The sequence below is a fragment of the Trachinotus anak genome, unplaced genomic scaffold, assembly GCF_046630095.1.
Source record: "Trachinotus anak isolate AG129_WGS33_773 ecotype Australia unplaced genomic scaffold, CSIRO_AGI_Tana_v1 ptg000023l, whole genome shotgun sequence".
In the NCBI taxonomy this organism is placed as follows: Eukaryota; Metazoa; Chordata; class Actinopteri; order Carangiformes; family Carangidae; genus Trachinotus; species Trachinotus anak.
Window position 1 is genome coordinate 10,257,731 of NW_027273874.1, and position 18,454 is coordinate 10,276,184.

The following is an 18,454-nucleotide window of genomic DNA, read 5'->3' on the forward strand; positions in this document are numbered from 1 at the left end:
ATCAACGTTTGACGTCTTCCTGCAGCTGAAAGGACAAACTCCATCAGTCGCTTTCACAGCTGTTCATAAAAACTTTAAAGTGCTCAGCTTACACACAGGTGATGTCACTTGAAGAGAACCTGGAGCTCAGAATCACTGACGGACACCAAACACGTCCAGAGTCTAACTTCACCTCCATGATGACGATGAGCTGTGGCTGAAGGCTGGAACTCAGAGACACATGTTCTTCACCAACACCTGCGCACGAAACAAACGCACCCCACTCACAGTAAAATGATTTATTAAAATCTCAAAACTTTATTCACTCAGTCATTAACAAATAATTTAATGCAGTTTGTACAAAGCCAGAGAGTTGATTCCTCGTATCGACAGGCACACGTGGAGAGAAGACTAAAGGCAGCGTCGGGTGGAAACCTCGTCCCTCCAGCTGACTCAAAACCATCAAAACTTTTTCTTTTTTAAATAAAGAGACAAAGACTGAGAGGAGACGACGTTTCACACCAACCACAGAAAACACTCAACTACTGGAGGGAGAAGAACGAGATCTAATGAAATCAGCAAAATGAGTTTTTAAAAACTACACAATGAGGAATAAAACATGAAATTATAAAGGACCTTTAGTGTTTACCCAGTAACAAATATCTTAAAGTGGAGTTTCACCTCCGTAACACTCAGTTTTCAGACTTTTACCAAACTCCCCAGAAGATTTTCTCTTCTTCCACCATGTTCACGCTCGTCCAAGTCTGTCTGAAAACTCCTCTGTTTTCTGTCTTTTATTTTTCTCACGGTTTGTGGGAATCAAAGTCGATCCGAGCCATCTGATTGGCCAAAAACAGCTGATGACTGCTGTTATGATCTATGGTTGCCACGGTAACCCCAGCAACACCCAGACAGGCTGTGCGGTTGATTTTTAGCTCGAGCTGGTCGGGAACTTTGGAGAAGAAGTTACAGATGACTTGATCCTGTAGAGGGCGCTGAGGATTACAGTTACAGTGGTGACCAGGAAGAGAGCGCCCCCTGCAGGATCTGACTAACACAACAACACACACACGTGCAGTGTGTTCTGCATAGATTCAGGTAGTGTTATAAAGTTAGGCAGCACGGTGACCACTTACGAGAGACTCTTATTTGGAAATAGGTGTAAACGATGCCTCCAGTCTCTCATGTTTTTACGTCTTTGCTCGTTTGCTTTCTGGAGTTATGAATGGAAATAAAGGCTGAATAAAGGGACTCTTATTGTGAAATGTCAACAAGGACGCGTTCAGGATCCTCTATCAGAGTCACACCTGTTCCACCTGGTACATGATCACAGCTCGTTATAATGAGTGGCAGGTAAAGGTGCGTCAGGGGAGGTGGATCATCCAATCAGAAACCAAACAAGGAAAAACTATAACTGAGACGATGCATTCAAGGACATCACGTCTATTCCTCCATCCGGTCTGTCTTATCTGTGATGATGAGGTGGAGTGATGTTCTCACACACACACACACACACACACACACACACACACACACACACACACACACACACACACACAGGGTTCAGGGGTCAACGAAGGACACCATGATGTATCTGGTCCCTGTGGTGGTGGGCAGACCCTCGTGGTAGTGGGTCAGCCGGCCAGGGTGCATGAAGGACCAGCCCTTCCTGGGAGACTCCACCTTACAGTCGTAGCGCAGGAACCTGCAGCCTCCACCCTGACACAGGTACACACACAGACAGGTAAACACTGTGTTTCTGGCTGTTCAGCTCAGCAGGTGTGTGTGTGTGTCAGTTCTCCTGAAACTTATCAGATCAGAAGTGTGTTTGTGTGGTCACCTCGTAGTCGACGCCCTTCCTGTTCAGGGCGATGTTGATGGTGAAGGTGGAGGAGTCGTGATGTGGCCGCAGAAATGGCTGCTCGTCAGGACGGTAACGCACCACAAAGTTCATAATGGCCTGAGCCTGGACACACAAAAACTAATGATGTCTCACACAGTGCAGGACAGGTGCTGCACAGAATCACACCTGAATTTAACACAATGACTTCATGTTTGAATTTTGGTGTTTTGTGAGCACACAGAGGGGCCGAAAAGTCTGAGACCACTTTCCCATTCAAGTGAAAGAGAACGTGTATCTCAGAGCAGACTGTGCCCTGTGGGTGGAGTCTGGTCTGGGCCCTGCAGTAGTATCTGGACCCCGGGGTAGTATCTGGACCCTGCAGTAGTATCTGGACCCCGGGGTCGTATCTGGACCCTGGAGTAGTATCTGGACCCCGGGGTAGTATCTGACGGTACCTTGGGGTAATATCCGGGGTAGAGTTTTTCGGTGACGGGGACGATGTACTCTTTGAGGAATTTGAGCCACTCCTTCTCAAAGCCGATCTGGTTCATGTGGATATCCACAGTCGGGACGTTTTCATAACCACCAGCCAGACGCTCATCCTGAAAACACACACACACACACACACACACACACGAAAGACAAAGACAACTTTCAAAGCTCAAGTTTGTGTGTTTCTTCACAGTCGGTCAGATGGACAGGTGAGCAGGTTACCTTGTGTGATCCTCCAGACCACTGGCCGTGGTCCTCCATGGTCTCCACCAGCTGATCACACATCTTGTCTGAGAAAGCTGGAAACCAGTAAACATCTGGACAGGGCTGAGAGACACACAGATGATTACTGAGCTGCAGGTGTTAGCTGTGACTGTTAGACTGATCTGGATCCATGGATCTGACAGAGGGAGACAGACCTGGACACCAGTCTGACTCATCAACATCTTCACTCATTCATTTATCATCATAATGTTTTGTGTTGTGTCACCTGCTCCACGAAGCTCTTCTCATCCTCAAAGATCTTGGAGTAGTTCTCATGGACGTACTTCTCCTTCCAGTCCTGCAAAGACAGACACACTCAGCCTGTGCTCCGGTTCACTGCATCACCTGCTCATGTTAGAAATGTTCTCGTGTGCCTCGTCTGACCACAGGGTTGTCGAAGATCTGCCACATGTCTGGGTGCAGCCTGGACGTGTTGAAGTTGGTCGACGCCACCAGACGACCAAACTCGTCGCGGTTAGACACGAACATGAAGATGCCCTGTGGACACACAGTTTGAACCAGTTAGACTTCCCGGGCTAAATCAGTGGAGATGTTCAGGATGAGCTAAGGAACTGGTTCTGTTTCTCCTGTTGTCTTTTCATCTTTCAGTGTCAGGAAGCAGAAGTACTTTTAAATGACACCAACAATCAGGGCTCATCACTGAAAGGATAAATGTGTAAGAAGGTCACACTGTTATTCTGTGTGAAAAACGTTTTATTAACCTGACAGATGTAAACACGTCAACATACAGGCCTGATTCTGAAACAATAAGACCTGGGAAACTGAAAGGTGCGTCTTAAAGCCTGTACTTCACATGTAGTCAAACTGTGTCATTAACAGCAGCTGTGGTCAGCTGTGATTGACTGTGATTGGCTGTGGTCGGCTGTGGTCAGCTCCTGTCTGCAGTGTATCATGATGTTCAGACACCATCACTGTATCACTCCGTCTCCACCCTGTGGAGGCTTTTGTCTTAGTCCTGCTGAATGTCCACGTCTATCACAGACCAGGTCCTGTCTAGATCCTGGGTTACACTGTCGTCCTGCTGCAGTTCTTAACTGTCTGATAATTAAGCCTCAACACATGACTTATACAGGGTTTTTATAACGACCTCCACATTTCTCCCGTTCCTGTTTCATGGAGGTGTCATTTATTTAATTTATCTGTTTGCTCTGAATTTTAAGAGGCTGATATGACATCATTATTACTGACAAGAACCCACTTCATAGGAAACCTGAATGAAACTGTAATTGTTCGGACACTAGATGTGAGCAGGTGTTCAGGGTGTGTTACCTGGTCTCTGATGCTCCTGCAGAACACCATGTCAGGGTCCATCCCCTCGTCCACGTACAGGCTCACCTGGGACAGTTTGGACCGCAGCACGCTGCCTTTGATCAGGTAGGCCTGAGTGATGTACGGCACGTTCCACAGGCCGCTACACACACACACACACACACACACAGTCAAGTTGCCAGAGTACAGAGTAGTTTAGTTCCAGCATGTCCCTGTTTGTTCCAGAGCTGTGGGATGTGTCTGTGTGTGTCTGTGTGTGTGTCTGTGTGTGTGTGTGTACACTCACATCCTCTTTCCCTGGACGATCTCGATGTAGTCTTCAGATCTGGAGTAGTATCCTTCAGGACTCAGAGCGCCCCAGAAGTTACTCCACAGCTTCCCGTGTTTGGACAACATGGGAGCTATGACAGACCTGAGAGAGAGAAAGAGAGAGAGAGAGAGAGACAGAGACAGAGAGAGACAGACAGAGAGAAAGAGACAGAGACAGACAGAGAGAGAGAGACAGAGAGACAGACAGAGAGACAGAGAGAGAGAGAGAGAGAGAGAGACAGAGACAGAGACAGAGAGAGAGAGAGAGAGACAGAGACAGAGAGAGAGAGAGAGAGACAGAGACAGAGACAGAGACAGAGAGAGAGACAGAGACAGACATACAGCGAGAGAGAGACAGAGAGAGAGAGACAGAGACAGAGAGAGAGAGAGAGAACTGAGGTGAAAAACAACACTCAGTTCTACTAATTGAGCGAAACTATTCAAACAGTCTGGTTTGACTGTAGCTTCACTGAGCTGGTCCTGTGACGGTTAAAACAATAAAACCAGGAACATTTAATGAACAAACTTTTCATGCACAGGTGAAATGTTAATATCATCATCCAGAGCAGAAGTTCTGGGCCGGCTCGCTCCACCTTCAGGCAAAACAGCAGCAGGATGTTGTAGGGAACTAGTGAAGTATACTGAAGGGTACTAGTGTGGATTTGTTAGGGTGTAGGGTGTATTGAAGGGTACTAGTGTGGACTTGTTAGGGTGTAGGTGGTGGTGGAGTGGCCATGGGGCCAAATCTATAAGTTTTTCCTTCTAATGTTTGCAACAAACTTTTGCATCATTTTCCATAAATCTGCTGGAGGAGACTCTGTAATCGCTCATGTAAACACTGTGAAGGTCAATACAACCTCACATTTTCTGATAATAACCAACCATTTGCATGTTCAACACAAATAGGTGGCAGTCTAACAGGTATGGGGGGATGTGAGGATAACACTGAACATCACAGGGTATATATGGATGTAAATTAGCATCTTTGCTACAACCTGGCAGGTTTACAACATGTATCTGATACTGATGTTCATTAACCTGCAATGTCCCTATCAAATAATCACACAAGTAAAATATGAGTAATTTTTTGTTGAGTACACAGGAGAATACGTACTTGTTTTCCTCTATTAGTATCCTCAGTGTGTCCGGGTTCGTCAAGGCCACTTCAGAGTCGATGCTGAAGTAATAATCACACTCTGGATCCTTCTTACATGCTTCGCTGCACACAGACACACATTCATTATGACCTGCTCTGTGTTAAAGGTTCTTCAGTTTTCATCAGGATCTGAAGCTACAGCTGGAGACAGTGAAACACCTCAGGTGTTGTGTTACTGTGACCCACAAAGGATCCTGTTGTAAAGCTGGAAAAAGGACAAACAGCTGAGCAACCTGACACTTTGATGTCTGATAGTTTTGAACCACAGTTAGCAACAGTCTAATTACTTTGTCCTGCCTCACTTCATCTCTGAATGGTTCGGACTGAGCTCACTGCCAAGTTATGCAGATGACTGTTGGGTCATATGTGGATAGAAACTGAAGCTCTGTGGTTTGGACTGTTGGTCGGTCAGAACAAGACGTCACCTTGGAGGCTACTGATTCATCTCCAGTGACCAGACTCACTACACCTGAAGATGGAGCAGAAACTAACCACTATTTCTACAGATAATAAACCCAAGAATTATTAATGAAACTGATGTTCTCCAAAGTCTTAATGTTCAGACTGTTGATCTGTTTGTGTTGTCGTGTAAAGCCTTCAGAGGTTCTGGTGGTTCTCCACTCACACAGCCATGGCTCTGGCCTTGGCCTCCTGCAGATTCTCCTCTGGGCCGACCAGCACGGCGTCAGGGAACAGAGACCGGTGATGCTCCCAGAACCTCTGGATGTGACGTTCGTGGTACACGACCTGGACCAGAGGTAAATGAGAACGGATCAGAACACGTCAGAGGAGGTGTTCGTTCTGTGTCTGTGGTTGTGTCTTTGTGTCGTACGTTGTTGTGGATGAAGAGGCGGATCCTCGTCATGGGGTAGTTGAGCGTGGTCAGTCGGTCCAGGAACTCCTCCATGAAGGGAGTGGCGTGTTCGATGAACACCGCTACGTAAACCAGAGGCATCTCCTTGTCCTGCGAACACAGAGGAAACATCGCGGTGAGATGGTGAAGAGTCAGACAGGACTCATGACCTCATCAGGTGAGAGTGTTTACAGGTACATCGCTGAAGAACAGCAGGTCGTCGTCGCAGATCCCACATCCATTCTCATAGGTCCAGGCTGTGGGGACGTAGTTACCCAGGTAATTGAGCTGCAGCTGCAGAGACAGAACATCAGAACATCAGAACGTCAGAACATCAGAATGTCATAAGGTCAGAACTTCAGCAGGTCATAATGTGAACAAACACCCGGCATTCTGTCGGCGGGTTCCTGTCACAGGGTGCTGCTGGGAGGCTGTGGTTGACCGCTTACCTTGGTTGGTCCGTTGCCATGGATAACAACAGGAAGCGTGTCGTAGGCGACGTTCCTCACTCTGACCTTCGCCCTCTCAAACTTCAAGACGACTTCGTCTGACAGACAGAGACACTGAGTTCAGTCACGTAACAGAGACACGTGACCTGATCTGATTGGTCCAGAGTCATCCTGCAGCAGGACCAGACCAAACAGAGTCACAAGAACCGTCTCCAGAGACCAGGAGAACCTGGAGTCTGGACCCCACAGAGACCTGATCTCACCATCCTGGAGTCAGTCATGAGGTTCTCCAAGATCCTGGAACAACCTTCCTGACAAGACCCTGAAGACCTGAAGCAGGTGTACGACGAGAACTGGAGCTGGTTTAAAGCCAAAGGGGGTCACAGCAAATACAGGTCTGATTCAGGTTTCCTCTCTGTACAGTGTGTGTGTGTGTGTGTGTGTGTGTGAGAGTGTGTGTGTCTCACCAACAGCTCCGTTCAGATTCTGGAAGATCCTGGACCGATGATCCAGGGTCAAGTTGAACTTGGTCTGAGGAAACAAATCACATCCCATCATCCACAACATGACCTCAACCCGTCTGAGACTGTGTGTGTGTGTGTGTGTGTGTGTGTGTACCCTCTGTGTCTTGTCCAGGTAGATCCTGGTGTAGAAAAGCTGGTCGTCGTCGTTGTCCTTGTATTTCCACTGCTGGACGATGGAGCTGAGATCTGGAGCGAAGCCGATGAAGCCTGAGCACAAACACACGTTCTGAACCTTCACATTCACACTGATCCAAACTGCTGCAGCGTTCGGACAGTGCTCGTTGGTGGGGGTGGGGGTGGGGGTGGGGGTGGGGGTGGGTGGGTGGGTGGGTGGGGGGGTTGTTTCTTACCTCCTGAGTTGAGGTAGCGTTTCCCAGTATGCACCACTGGGTACTTGGAGGCCAGCCTCTGGTCGGGCCAGCAGAACCCCTCAGCTGAGAAGACCACCCTGTGACCCAGATGAGAAAACCTGGACAGCAGCTCCTCAGGACCCGACGCAAAGATCACATCATAACTGCACAGAGAGGGAGGTGAGGGGTCAGAGGTCACAGGGGTTTTGATGGGTCACATGCGAGACGACAAGAAGCACGTCAAGCTGCAGTTTACAGGATCCAGACTCGTGTCAACGCTTCATCAATGACCTTTGACCTTTGACCACTGAAGAGTACTCAGTTCATCCTCGAGTCTGAAGAAACTCAGAGGTGACGCTGATGAGCCGACATGAAGCCTCACATCTTCAGGCTGGTTCACTGAGTGTGTCTGACGACCTACAGACTCAAGCTCTGATCCACAGGATCAACGGTGCAGAACCCATCACACTCGCTGCTGTACACAGCTGCTGCTCCTCCACCACCATCACACAGCTCACCCGCTCCATCAGCACCACCATCCACGTTTTCCTTTATTCTGTCCAGGTCAGAGAAGAACTGTGTTCATCACTGACTGATCCTCAGATCATTTGTTTCATGGATCATTTCATGAGACTGTTAGAATTCCCCACAGACCAAGGAGACGTCATCAGGAGAGACTCAGAAGCATCAAACCTTCAGATTGTTTGACACTATTGTAAAAAAGGATTCATCAGATCAGCAGCTGGTTCATCTGCCGCTGGACCAGCGATTTCTCTTGTTCCATTATTAACTGAAACTCTTAACACACACACACACACACACACACACACACACACACACACACACACACACACACACACACACACACACACACACACACACACACACACACACACACACACACACACACACACAGGTGGCTGTTACCTGTCCACGAACATGATGACCATGTCCTTCTTGTCCGAGTGTTTGAGCAGCTCCTTCTTCAACCATCTCACCTTCTGACCTCCACCCACCGTCCGAGCCACATCACCGCCCTTCCACTCCTCCCCCAGACCCAGCACCTGCACACACACACACACACAACAACTTTTACGACGCACAGACACAAACAGTGATGTTGACAAACTAACACAACACATGAGACTGATTCTGAGCTGAACTGAGGACAAACAGCAGCTGGTCGTTTCTCTGACTCTACACCTGTGTGTCAGCTGTCAGGTGACCAGGTGAGCTGCAGGTCACAGCACCTGTCGGGACTCCAGGTGTTCATCTACCTGCCTCACTGTTGTCATTCACTCTGGAACCTCAAGACTACATTTCCCATCAGCCCAGTTACCATTCACTCAGACCCTGATGTGTGTGTGTGTGTGTGTGTGTGTCTGTGTTACCTTCACAGTGTAGTTGAACTCTCTGATTGTCCTCATGAAGCGGTTGAAGCCGTCTGTCTCCTCTGTTGCCGCGGTGATCACCAGCAGATTTTCTACAAACAGATCAGTGATGACATCATCATTTATCAATCAATCACATGACAGATGAACACTTCAACATGTGACTCTTTTACTTTGATTTTTCCAAAACCAAGTTGAAACATTTTGTTTGTTCCTGTGAATTTATTCTGACAAACAGCTGATGATTATTTTCATGTCTTTACATCATGTTCGTCCACAAAAACAAAACCTTTGTGTTGGATCAAGACCAGATGTCTGACAGGACTAAACAGGTCACACTCAGGTGTTCACCAGGTGAAATCCTGCAGAACACCACCAGGTGCTGTGTTTGAAGAAGGGAACCAGTCTGTCAGTCTCCTCCTCCTCCTCCTGCCTCCAGGCTTTCGAGGAATTTGGAGAGAGTGAAATTCCTCAGAAACACCTCTGGGAAGGTCACAGAGGTGAGGAGCAGGAGGGGGGAGGGGAGGAGGGGGAGGAAGGAGAGTGTTTGGTGACAAAAGCCTCCTTGTCCTGCGTCTCTGCAGGTTTCCTTCAGTCCTCCATTAACCTGTGTTTAAAGCTCAGTCTCTGGGACCAATGATAGATTCAGTGTCAGAGCAATCGTTCACTTTCTGCCGACGTCAACCAATGAGAGGAGGGATCAGCCACGACACGCAGGAGTTATCATCTCATCAGTTTAAGGATTCATGAAGGATTCACAGAGCCGGACGTGGCGTCTCCAAACGTCCAGAACGAAATGGAACAAAGAAAAACAGAAATCCCTCAGAAATGACGGAAAGAATCAATGAGAAAAACAGCTGCCGAGGGATTTTCTGTCCTCGACTCATCGATTTATCAAACACTCGACTGAATTTAGTTCAAACTGTGACCATGTGACATTACAGAGACACTGGGGAGTAAAATGATATATTTATGAGCAAGACAGAGAAAATAACAACAAACAGGAAGCAGATGTTTCATATCAACATCTGTCTGACACCCCCCCCCCCACACACACACACACACACACTTCAGGCCGAGCCAAACCATGACTCAGACTCTCTGTATTTTGTCCATTTACTAAAAACTATTTGGGGCTTCTGTTCACTAATGTGCTGCTCAAGTGTTGGACAACAAACCCCCGACAACGCACACACACACACAGACAGCTGTTTAAACACACACACACACACACACACACACACAGCTGTGCTCAGAGACTCCACCATGACGCAGTAGAAATACAGTGTTGTACTGAGAGGAAACGACTCGGATCAACCTGCAGCTTCACAACAGGCTCTTTAATTCTGCTCTAATCTGTTCAGGCTCCTGTTTTAAACTTCACCTCTTTTCACATTGTTTCTGTGAAACAGCAGAAACTTTACAGTCAGACGTGACGTCTGCAGATGTTTCTGCTGTTTGATCAAAGTTCAAAAACAAACCAGAATAAAAGACGTAGTGAAATGAATCAAAGAATAAAATAAATATCATCAGGTTTTGGTTTAATGTCTATTTTCACTCCACTGGAAGAACACCAGAGATGTGGGCGGTGATTTGAAGGTCTGGGACCAGGAGTCTGGAAAGTTCCCTCAGACTGAGAGCACTGCTGGTGGACCGGTGGTGGACCAGGTCTGATCCAGTCCTGGTACTGACGGGATCAGGTTCAGCCAGATGTGACCGGGACACACTCAACCAGACACTCGGCCAATGATCGGCCTCATTTTAGAGTGAACTGTTGATGCACTTCAACATTAATGTTTAGTGTCAAATAAATGATGAGTTCACAGCGTCACAGGAGGCGTCTCCAGATGTTTGGTTTGAGGTCAACTGACAAAGAAGAGCAGGAAATCTGAGCTTTGACGTTGTTTCACCATCTGTCCGTGAAAGATGAATAAAACCACAACCAGTTATCAAAATCTGTTTTTCTGACAATCGACTTCCAGCTTCTCAGATGTGTAATCAACCAATCAATCGATTAATCTGTCAATTATTTTCTCCATTAACGTCATCTAATACAATCAGGCTGTAAAATAGTCTCCAAGTGGCTTCTTTTGTCCGACAGAAAAACTTCACGTAAAAGAAAAGTTCGGCTTGTTTGGTTTTCTGTCCCTGATTAATCTCATGTCGTTCGATTAATCGACCGATCGTTTCACTTCTGTAGACCTGAATTCTGGCTCATTAGCCTCCGGGCTACGAAAAGTTGAGAAGTTGTTCTTTCTACGAGTGAAAACTTCACAAACGCGCAGTTTTAACGTGTTTCCGGTCATGACCTGCGGTTGAATCCAGTAATAAAACTGTAATTAGCAGCAGTTAGCTAAAACTCCCGGAGCCGGGCAGCTCCGCCGGGACGCGGGCTCCGCCTGGCCGGGCTGGGGACCCTCCGGAGCGGCCTTACCTGGAGAGAGCCTCCGCTGCTCAGCCGACACGGAGCTCTGGAGGAAGGCGAGAGCCAGCAGGCAGAGAAGCCGAGGGGCAGACATGGCGGCGTTTTACAGGCGCTGGCGGCGGTGCTCCGACTGTGACCGTCACTTTGCTCCTCTTCCTCTCCTCTGTCGGCCTCACTCCATCAGACCCCGAACGCCTGACCGCCTCCAAATCTCGCGATACTCCGGGTTCCCGTTCACACAGATGTCAACAGAGAGCGGAACGATACGAGCCCGCCCTGTTGTCGACCGTCAGCCAATCAGAGGCGCTACAGGCTTGATCGACGGGAGCGCAACGCAATCAGCGCACAGGAGGGGCTCCTAACCGGCCAATCAGAGGAGGACAGATGGAAACGGGGCTGTGATTTTTTTTCGTGGCAGAAAGTTCGTGAAAAGCGGAGAAAGTGAATCTTTGCCACGTGTGATACGTTTAAGAGAGAGAGGGGGGAGAGACACAGAGAAGGTACAGACACGGATCGATCCAATCCAATCGATCGATACATGAGGAGGAGGAGGGGCTCCGGGCCGGGGCCCCAGGTACCTGAGTTCACACTGAAGCCACGAAAACACGTGTTGATCCTGAAGGGTCCTCAGCAGCTTCCACACTGGGGGGGGGCACTGACATACATGTGTTTACCTGGGTGGGGCACTGAGACCACAGGTGTACAGGGCCCAGTGTTACACCACCACACAGAGCTGCACAACAGCACACAGTAAGGACACGGGGGGGGGGGGGGGGGGGTAAAACTCTTCACTCTCAGGTTTACAATCTTTTATACACAGTCCCCACACCTGGGGGGTAACTGAAGCTGGGGGGGTAAGTGAAGCTGGGGGGGTAAGTGAAGCTGGGGGTAGTAAGTGAAGCTGGGGGTAGTAACTGAAGCTGGGGGGTAGTAAGTGAAGCTGGGGGTAGTAACTGAAGCTGGGGGGTAGTAACTGAAGCTGGGGGGTAGTAAGTGAAGCTGAGGGGGTAAGTGAAGCTGGGGGGTAGTAACTGAAGCTGGGGTAGTAAGTGAAGCTGGGGGGTAGTAACTGAAGCTGGGGGTAGTAACTGAAGCTGGGGGGTAGTAAGTGAAGCTGGGGGGTAGTAACTGAAGCTGGGGGTAGTAACTGAAGCTGGGGGTAGTAAGTGAAGCTGGGGGGGTAAGTGAAGCTGGGGGGTAGTAACTGAAGCTGGGGGGTAGTAAGTGAAGCTGGGGGGTAGTAACTGAAGCTGGGGGGGTAAGTGAAGCTGGGGGGTAGTAAGTGAAGCTGGGGGGTAGTAACTGAAGCTGGGGGGTAGTAACTGAAGCTGGGGGGGTAAGTGAAGCTGGGGGGTAGTAAGTGAAGCTGGGGGGTAGTAACTGAAGCTGGGGTAGTAACTGAAGCTGGGGGTAGTAACTGAAGCTGGGGGGTAGTAACTGAAGCTGGGGTAGTAAGTGAAGCTGGGGGTAGTAACTGAAGCTGGGGGGTAGTAAGTGAAGCTGGGGGGTAGTAACTGAAGCTGGGGGGTAGTAAGTGAAGCTGGGGGGTAGTAACTGAAGCTGGGGGGGTAAGTGAAGCTGGGGGGTAGTAAGTGAAGCTGGGGGGGTAAGTGAAGCTGGGGGGTAGTAACTGAAGCTGGGGGTAGTAACTGAAGCTGGGGGGTAGTAAGTGAAGCTGGGGGGTAGTAACTGAAGCTGGGGGTAGTAACTGAAGCTGGGGGTAGTAAGTGAAGCTGGGGGGGTAAGTGAAGCTGGGGGGTAGTAACTGAAGCTGGGGGGTAGTAAGTGAAGCTGGGGGGTAGTAACTGAAGCTGGGGGGGTAAGTGAAGCTGGGGGGTAGTAAGTGAAGCTGGGGGGTAGTAACTGAAGCTGGGGGGTAGTAACTGAAGCTGGGGGGGTAAGTGAAGCTGGGGGGTAGTAAGTGAAGCTGGGGGGTAGTAACTGAAGCTGGGGGTAGTAACTGAAGCTGGGGGGTAGTAACTGAAGCTGGGGTAGTAAGTGAAGCTGGGGGTAGTAACTGAAGCTGGGGGGTAGTAAGTGAAGCTGGGGGGTAGTAACTGAAGCTGGGGGGTAGTAAGTGAAGCTGGGGGTAGTAAGTGAAGCTGGGGGGTAGTAAGTGAAGCTGGGGTAGTAACTGAAGCTGGGGGGGTAAGTGAAGCTGGGGGGTAGTAACTGAAGCTGGGGTAGTAAGTGAAGCTGGGGGGTAGTAACTGAAGCTGGGGGGGTAAGTGAAGCTGGGGGGGTAAGTGAAGCTGGGGGGTAGTAGAAGTAGAAGCAGGCCACACCATGTGATCGGCTCCAGAAAGGCTCTGGTGAAACAGAAGAACCCAGAACAGTGTGGAGCCGGGTCCTGCCCTCAGTGTCCGACAGGCTGCAGATTTCTGACCTAAACACGAGGGAAAGAGAGAATGTGAGGTTTTCACTGTGGCAGCTGCTGGTGTCCAGGTCTCCAGATCTGCTGCTTGTTTCCAGCCTCAGCCTCCATCAGGCAGGAAGCGGGCAGACACTGAGATGTGACTCTGACTCCTGCTGCCTCTGACCTGCACTCCACACTCTACAAAACTGTGGTGTTTAACAGTGTGAAATAACTAAACAGGACAATATGGAAAACGAATTTATTTAATAAATAATACATAAATAAAGACAACAAAACAAAAGCTGATTATTATCAAGTATTTTCAAAAATGCAGTAATAATATTAATTGAAAATACTGTAATATATATGTACAGTAATACCGAAAAATAGTAAATAATTGTTCATTTATAAATTAAACATTTTCTCATTAAAATGATCACAAATCAATATAAAATAAGTCTTGAGGTCTTTAAATTCTCTTCAATCATTTGTTAAAATTATAAATTCATTTCCGAAATTAACGTTTATTCATGTGTGCGTTTATTTTGACGTCAGCGCCCCGCCCTCTCGTCTTGTTGCTGTGGTAACGGGACAACACTGCACCGACACACCGGGACTGACGCACCCGGTGAGGCCGCGCTGGTGACCGGGATGGACGCACCGAGGTTCTTCACTCCCGCCGAGGTGGCCGCTCACAACACCGCTGCCGACCTGTGGGTGTCGTTTCTGGGCAAAGTGTGCGACCTGACCCCCCTGATGAGCCGGTACCAAGGTGAGCCTGACCTCACCTGCAGGACAGCGACTGAGCTTCAGAAGTTATTTACCTGACTTTCAATATTTCCTTTCATACTCTTTCTTGCTGCTGCACCTTGATTTCAAATACGTCACCTTTTACACCTTAAAGTGCACAACTGTATAAAGTAGTTAAACCCAGCCCCACCTGCAGCAGGTGGAGGAAATGATGTAGGAAATTCACCTGAGCCTCTTTACACTGGTCAGATACCGGATGGATCAGTCAGAACAGTCTGAGGTGTTCAGTAGGAACTGAGTGGATCCGTCAGTGTGAACAACGTGGTCACTGATACTCCTCCACACACACGTCACTAATAATTATCCTGTGGTACTGGGAGTACCACTGTAGTAACACTGTAGTACCACTGTAGTAACACTGTAGTACCACTGTAGTAACACTGTGGTACCACTGGAGTAACACTGGAGTACCACTGTGGTAACACTGTAGTACCACTGTGGTAACACTGTGGTACCACTGTAGTACCACTGGAGTAACACTGTGGCACCACTGTAGTAACACTGTAGTAGCACTGTAGTAACACTGGAGTAACACTGGAGTAACACTGTAGTAACACTGGAGTAACACTGTAGTAGCACTGTAGTAGCACTGGAGTAACACTGTGGTACCACTGTAGTACCACTGGAGTAACACTGGAGTAACACTGTAGTACCACTGGAGTAACACTGTGGCACCACTGTAGTAACACTGGAGTACCACTGTGGTAACACTGTGGTACCACTGTAGTAACACTGTGGTACTACTGTAGTACCACTGTAGTACCACTGGAGTAACACTGTAGTAACACTGTGGTACCACTGGAGTACCACTGGAGTAACACTGGAGTAACACTGTAGTAGCACTGTGGTACCACTGTAGTACCACTGTGGTACCACTGTAGTAACACTGTAGTAACACTGGAGTAACACTGTAGTACCACTGTAGTAACACTGGAGTACCACTGTAGTACTACTGTAGTAACACTGTAGTAACACTGTAGTAACACTGGAGTAATACTGGAGTACCACTGGAGTAACACTGGAGTACCACTGGAGTAACACTGGAGTAACACTGGAGTACCACTGTAGTACTACTGTAGTACCACTGTAGTAACACTGTAGTACCACTGTAGTAACACTGTGGCACCACTGTAGTACCACTGTGGTACCACTGTAGTAGCACTGTAGTAGCACTGTACTAACACTGTAGTACCACTGTGGTACCACTGTAGTAACACTGTGGTACCACTGTAGTAACACTGTAGTAGCACTGTAGTAGCACTGTACTAACACTGTAGTACCACTGTGGTACCACTGTAGTAACACTGTAGTAGCACTGTAGTAGCACTGTACTAACACTGTAGTACCACTGTGGTACCACTGTAGTACCACTGTGGTACCACTGTAGTAACACTGTGGTACCACTGTAGCACCACTGTAGTAACACTGTAGTAGCACTGTAGTAGCACTGTACTAACACTGTAGTACCACTGTGGTACCACTGTAGTAACACTGTGGTACCACTGTAGCACCACTGTAGTAACACTGTAGTAGCACTGTAGTAGCACTGTACTAACACTGTAGTACCACTGTGGTACCACTGTAGTAACACTGTGGTACCACTGTAGCACCACTGTAGTAACACTGTAGCACCACTGTAGCACCACTGTAGTAGCACTGTACTAACACTGTAGTACCACTGTACTACCACTGTGGTACCACTGTGGTAACACTGTAGTACCACTGTAGTACCACTGTAGTACCACTGTAGTAACACTGTAGCACCACTGTAGTAGCACTGTACTAACACTGTAGTACCACTGTGGCACCACTGTAGCACCACTGTAGTAACACTGTAGTAGCACTGTGGTACCACTGTAGTAACACTGTGGTACCACTGTAGCACCACTGTAGTAACACTGTAGTACTACTGTAGTACCACTGTAGTAACACTGTGGTACCACTGTAGCACCACTGTAGTACCACTGTGGCACCACTGTAGCACCACTGTAGTAACACTGTAGTACCACTGTGGTACCACTGTAGTAACAGTGTAGTAGCACTGTAGCAGCACTGTACTAACACTGTAGTACCACTGTAGTACCACTGTGGCACCACTGTAGCACCACTGTACTAACACTGTAGTAGCACTGTGGTACCACTGTAGTAACAGTGTGCAGCGTCATGGTTCAGGTGTTTCTGCGTCCCTGCAGGTGACGCTCTGCTGTTGCCCATCATGGAGTGTGCAGGACAGGACATCAGCTGCTGGTTCGACCCTGAAACCAAAGACGTGAGTGAGGACACGGATCAGCTGCTCTCAGATCTGCTCCTGATCCACACACAAGAATGTGGATCGTGTATTTTAATGTAAAATCTTTATATGTCAGATACATGTGGTGCAGTACAATGTAACAGAACAAAGGCAGCGAAATACAAGTACACAGTAGCAGAAAATGGATATACTGAGGTACTGAAACTACTTACACACAGTACCTGAGTAAACGTATTTGGTTACTTTCTGCTGGATTTACCTGCATGTACCTGTCCTCTGTCCTCAGGTCCTGAAGTATGTGGACCCACTGACTAACTGTCTGAGGTACTACACCCCCAGGGGGCGCTTTGTACACACCCCCCCTGCTGGCCCTCGCTCCGACTGGGCCAGCGACATCGGTCAGCCCTGGTGGAGGGATCAACGCTACGAGGTGGGACTGCTGTCGGCTAAAACCAGGTGGATACGGGTCATCAACACGCTGACATCGCAGGAGCAGCGACTACAGGTGAACTGTTTACACCAGGTGCACTCTGGGTAACTGAGTCAACTGAACATTTAAAATGGAAAATGGTGCTTCGTCTTTTTAAAGCTCCATATTTTATCTTCTCCATGTTTCATCTGAAGTGTTGATCTCCATCAGAAGATATATCTGTGGTTTAAGAACAAAAACCATCTCAGTGTAGTTTTACATCTCCTCTCTCAGGCTTCTCTCTGGAGCTCTAGTAACAACAGGTCAGTCAGCCAATCAGAAGAGAGGATCTGAGCCTCTCTTCTGATTGGCTGACTGTTTTCTGAGTGACCCCATAAAAATATAGCAGATTTCAGGTAAACACTCAGAGAAACCAAATCCTGCAAGTTGATGGTGGGTCCAGGTGGGCGGGGCTTTGGGGCATGGCTGAGGGCAGTGCCTGCTTTGTTGTGACATCACAAAGTTCCAGAAGTCCTGACGGCTGGTTTTAAGGCTCAGTGTCTGAATACAGGCTGTGTGCATTTCTCTGTGGACTGAGGCTTTGATACTTTCACAGTATTAATATAGAACCTAGACCTGCTTTATAATCACAAACACATGGACATCTACCTTCAGACTGGATGGAGCTTTAAAGGGGGGTGGCTGTTTCCAGGGTCAGAGAGTTTCGGCCTGGCTAAACACAGACAGATATCAGAACTTTAACTACAGTAAAGGATCTGAGTACTCTGGAAATGTGGTCCGTAGTGACCAGAGACCTGATTCTGTTGTGCTGCTCCTCAGGTGTGCTCAGAGGAGACTCTGACTGAGATCCTCCAGCGTTACCTGCGCTACAACTCTCACGCCTGCAGCTACACCTGGAAACACGCCGGAGCCTGTCTGGACATGAGCAAGACGCTCAGCGAGAACAACGTCCCCGACGACGACCACGAGCTCGAACATCTGCGACTGGACCGAGACCTCTTCACCCCCGCGATCCTCCTCCACTTCAACGACGACCTCACCGAGGGATGACCTCTGACATCATCATCAGGGCCCAGCCTGGAGGTCACTGAGGACACTGTGGAGCTGAGAGTCGCTGCTTCACTGTGAATTCTTCTGCAGCTGTTCAGCCACATGTGAGGATTATAACCAGCTCATTAAATGTTAATGAGAAATGTCTGATTATTGATTTGTGGTGGATTCATTTTGAAAATATGGATGAAGGTCTGATTTTGATCTGGAAAGACGACCTCATTCCCATCCA

At 48.4% G+C, this 18,454-nt stretch overlaps 2 protein-coding genes across 4 annotated transcripts; one reads left to right on the plus strand and one right to left on the minus strand.

Annotated features, from left to right (window-relative positions):
* Nucleotides 1–274: 274 nt before the first annotated feature.
* On the minus strand, nucleotides 275–11,549 carry plod3 (procollagen-lysine, 2-oxoglutarate 5-dioxygenase 3). 2 transcript variants are annotated; one of them, XM_071459287.1, is made up of 19 exons: nucleotides 11,335–11,549; nucleotides 8,901–8,992; nucleotides 8,437–8,573; nucleotides 7,510–7,673; nucleotides 7,254–7,366; nucleotides 7,103–7,166; nucleotides 6,636–6,733; nucleotides 6,385–6,480; nucleotides 6,166–6,297; nucleotides 5,959–6,080; nucleotides 5,292–5,396; nucleotides 4,155–4,280; nucleotides 3,869–4,010; nucleotides 2,963–3,076; nucleotides 2,805–2,876; nucleotides 2,537–2,641; nucleotides 2,278–2,424; nucleotides 1,820–1,945; nucleotides 275–1,698 (listed from the first exon to the last, which is right to left on the minus strand). In XM_071459287.1, the coding sequence occupies exons 1-19, from the start codon at nucleotides 11,417–11,419 to the stop codon at nucleotides 1,543–1,545; spliced, it is 2,196 nt and encodes a 731-aa protein (XP_071315388.1). In that variant the 5' UTR covers nucleotides 11,420–11,549; the 3' UTR covers nucleotides 275–1,542. The 2 variants fall into 2 exon arrangements, with proteins under 2 accessions (XP_071315388.1, XP_071315387.1); XM_071459286.1 differs by having other exon boundaries at nucleotides 6,379–6,480.
* A 135-nt stretch (nucleotides 11,550–11,684) lies between these two features.
* cyb5d1 (cytochrome b5 domain containing 1) lies at nucleotides 11,685–18,375 on the plus strand. 2 transcript variants are annotated; one of them, XM_071459343.1, is made up of 5 exons: nucleotides 11,685–11,899; nucleotides 14,237–14,453; nucleotides 16,684–16,760; nucleotides 17,029–17,247; nucleotides 17,992–18,375. In XM_071459343.1, the coding sequence occupies exons 1-5, from the start codon at nucleotides 11,864–11,866 to the stop codon at nucleotides 18,220–18,222; spliced, it is 780 nt and encodes a 259-aa protein (XP_071315444.1). In that variant the 5' UTR covers nucleotides 11,685–11,863; the 3' UTR covers nucleotides 18,223–18,375. The 2 variants fall into 2 exon arrangements, with proteins under 2 accessions (XP_071315444.1, XP_071315445.1); XM_071459344.1 differs by lacking the exon at nucleotides 11,685–11,899 and adding an exon at nucleotides 11,958–12,075.
* The last annotated feature ends 79 nt before the right edge of the window (nucleotides 18,376–18,454 follow it).

Coding starts and splice junctions, on each gene's coding strand:
- plod3 (XM_071459286.1), bottom strand. CDS start 11,419: ATGTCTGCCCCTCGGCTTCTCTGCCTGCTGGCTCTCGCCTTCCTCCAG. Junction 6,081..6,165: donor GCCTCTTCATCCACAACAAC/GTACGACACAAA, acceptor CCTCTGGTCCAG/GTCGTGTACCACGAACGTCA. Junction 3,077..3,868: donor GCAGGAGCATCAGAGACCAG/GTAACACACCCT, acceptor GTGTGTCCACAG/GGCATCTTCATGTTCGTGTC.
- cyb5d1 (XM_071459343.1), top strand. CDS start 11,864: ATGAGGAGGAGGAGGGGCTCCGGGCCGGGGCCCCAG. Junction 16,761..17,028: donor TCGACCCTGAAACCAAAGAC/GTGAGTGAGGAC, acceptor CTCTGTCCTCAG/GTCCTGAAGTATGTGGACCC. Junction 17,248..17,991: donor CGCAGGAGCAGCGACTACAG/GTGAACTGTTTA, acceptor GCTGCTCCTCAG/GTGTGCTCAGAGGAGACTCT.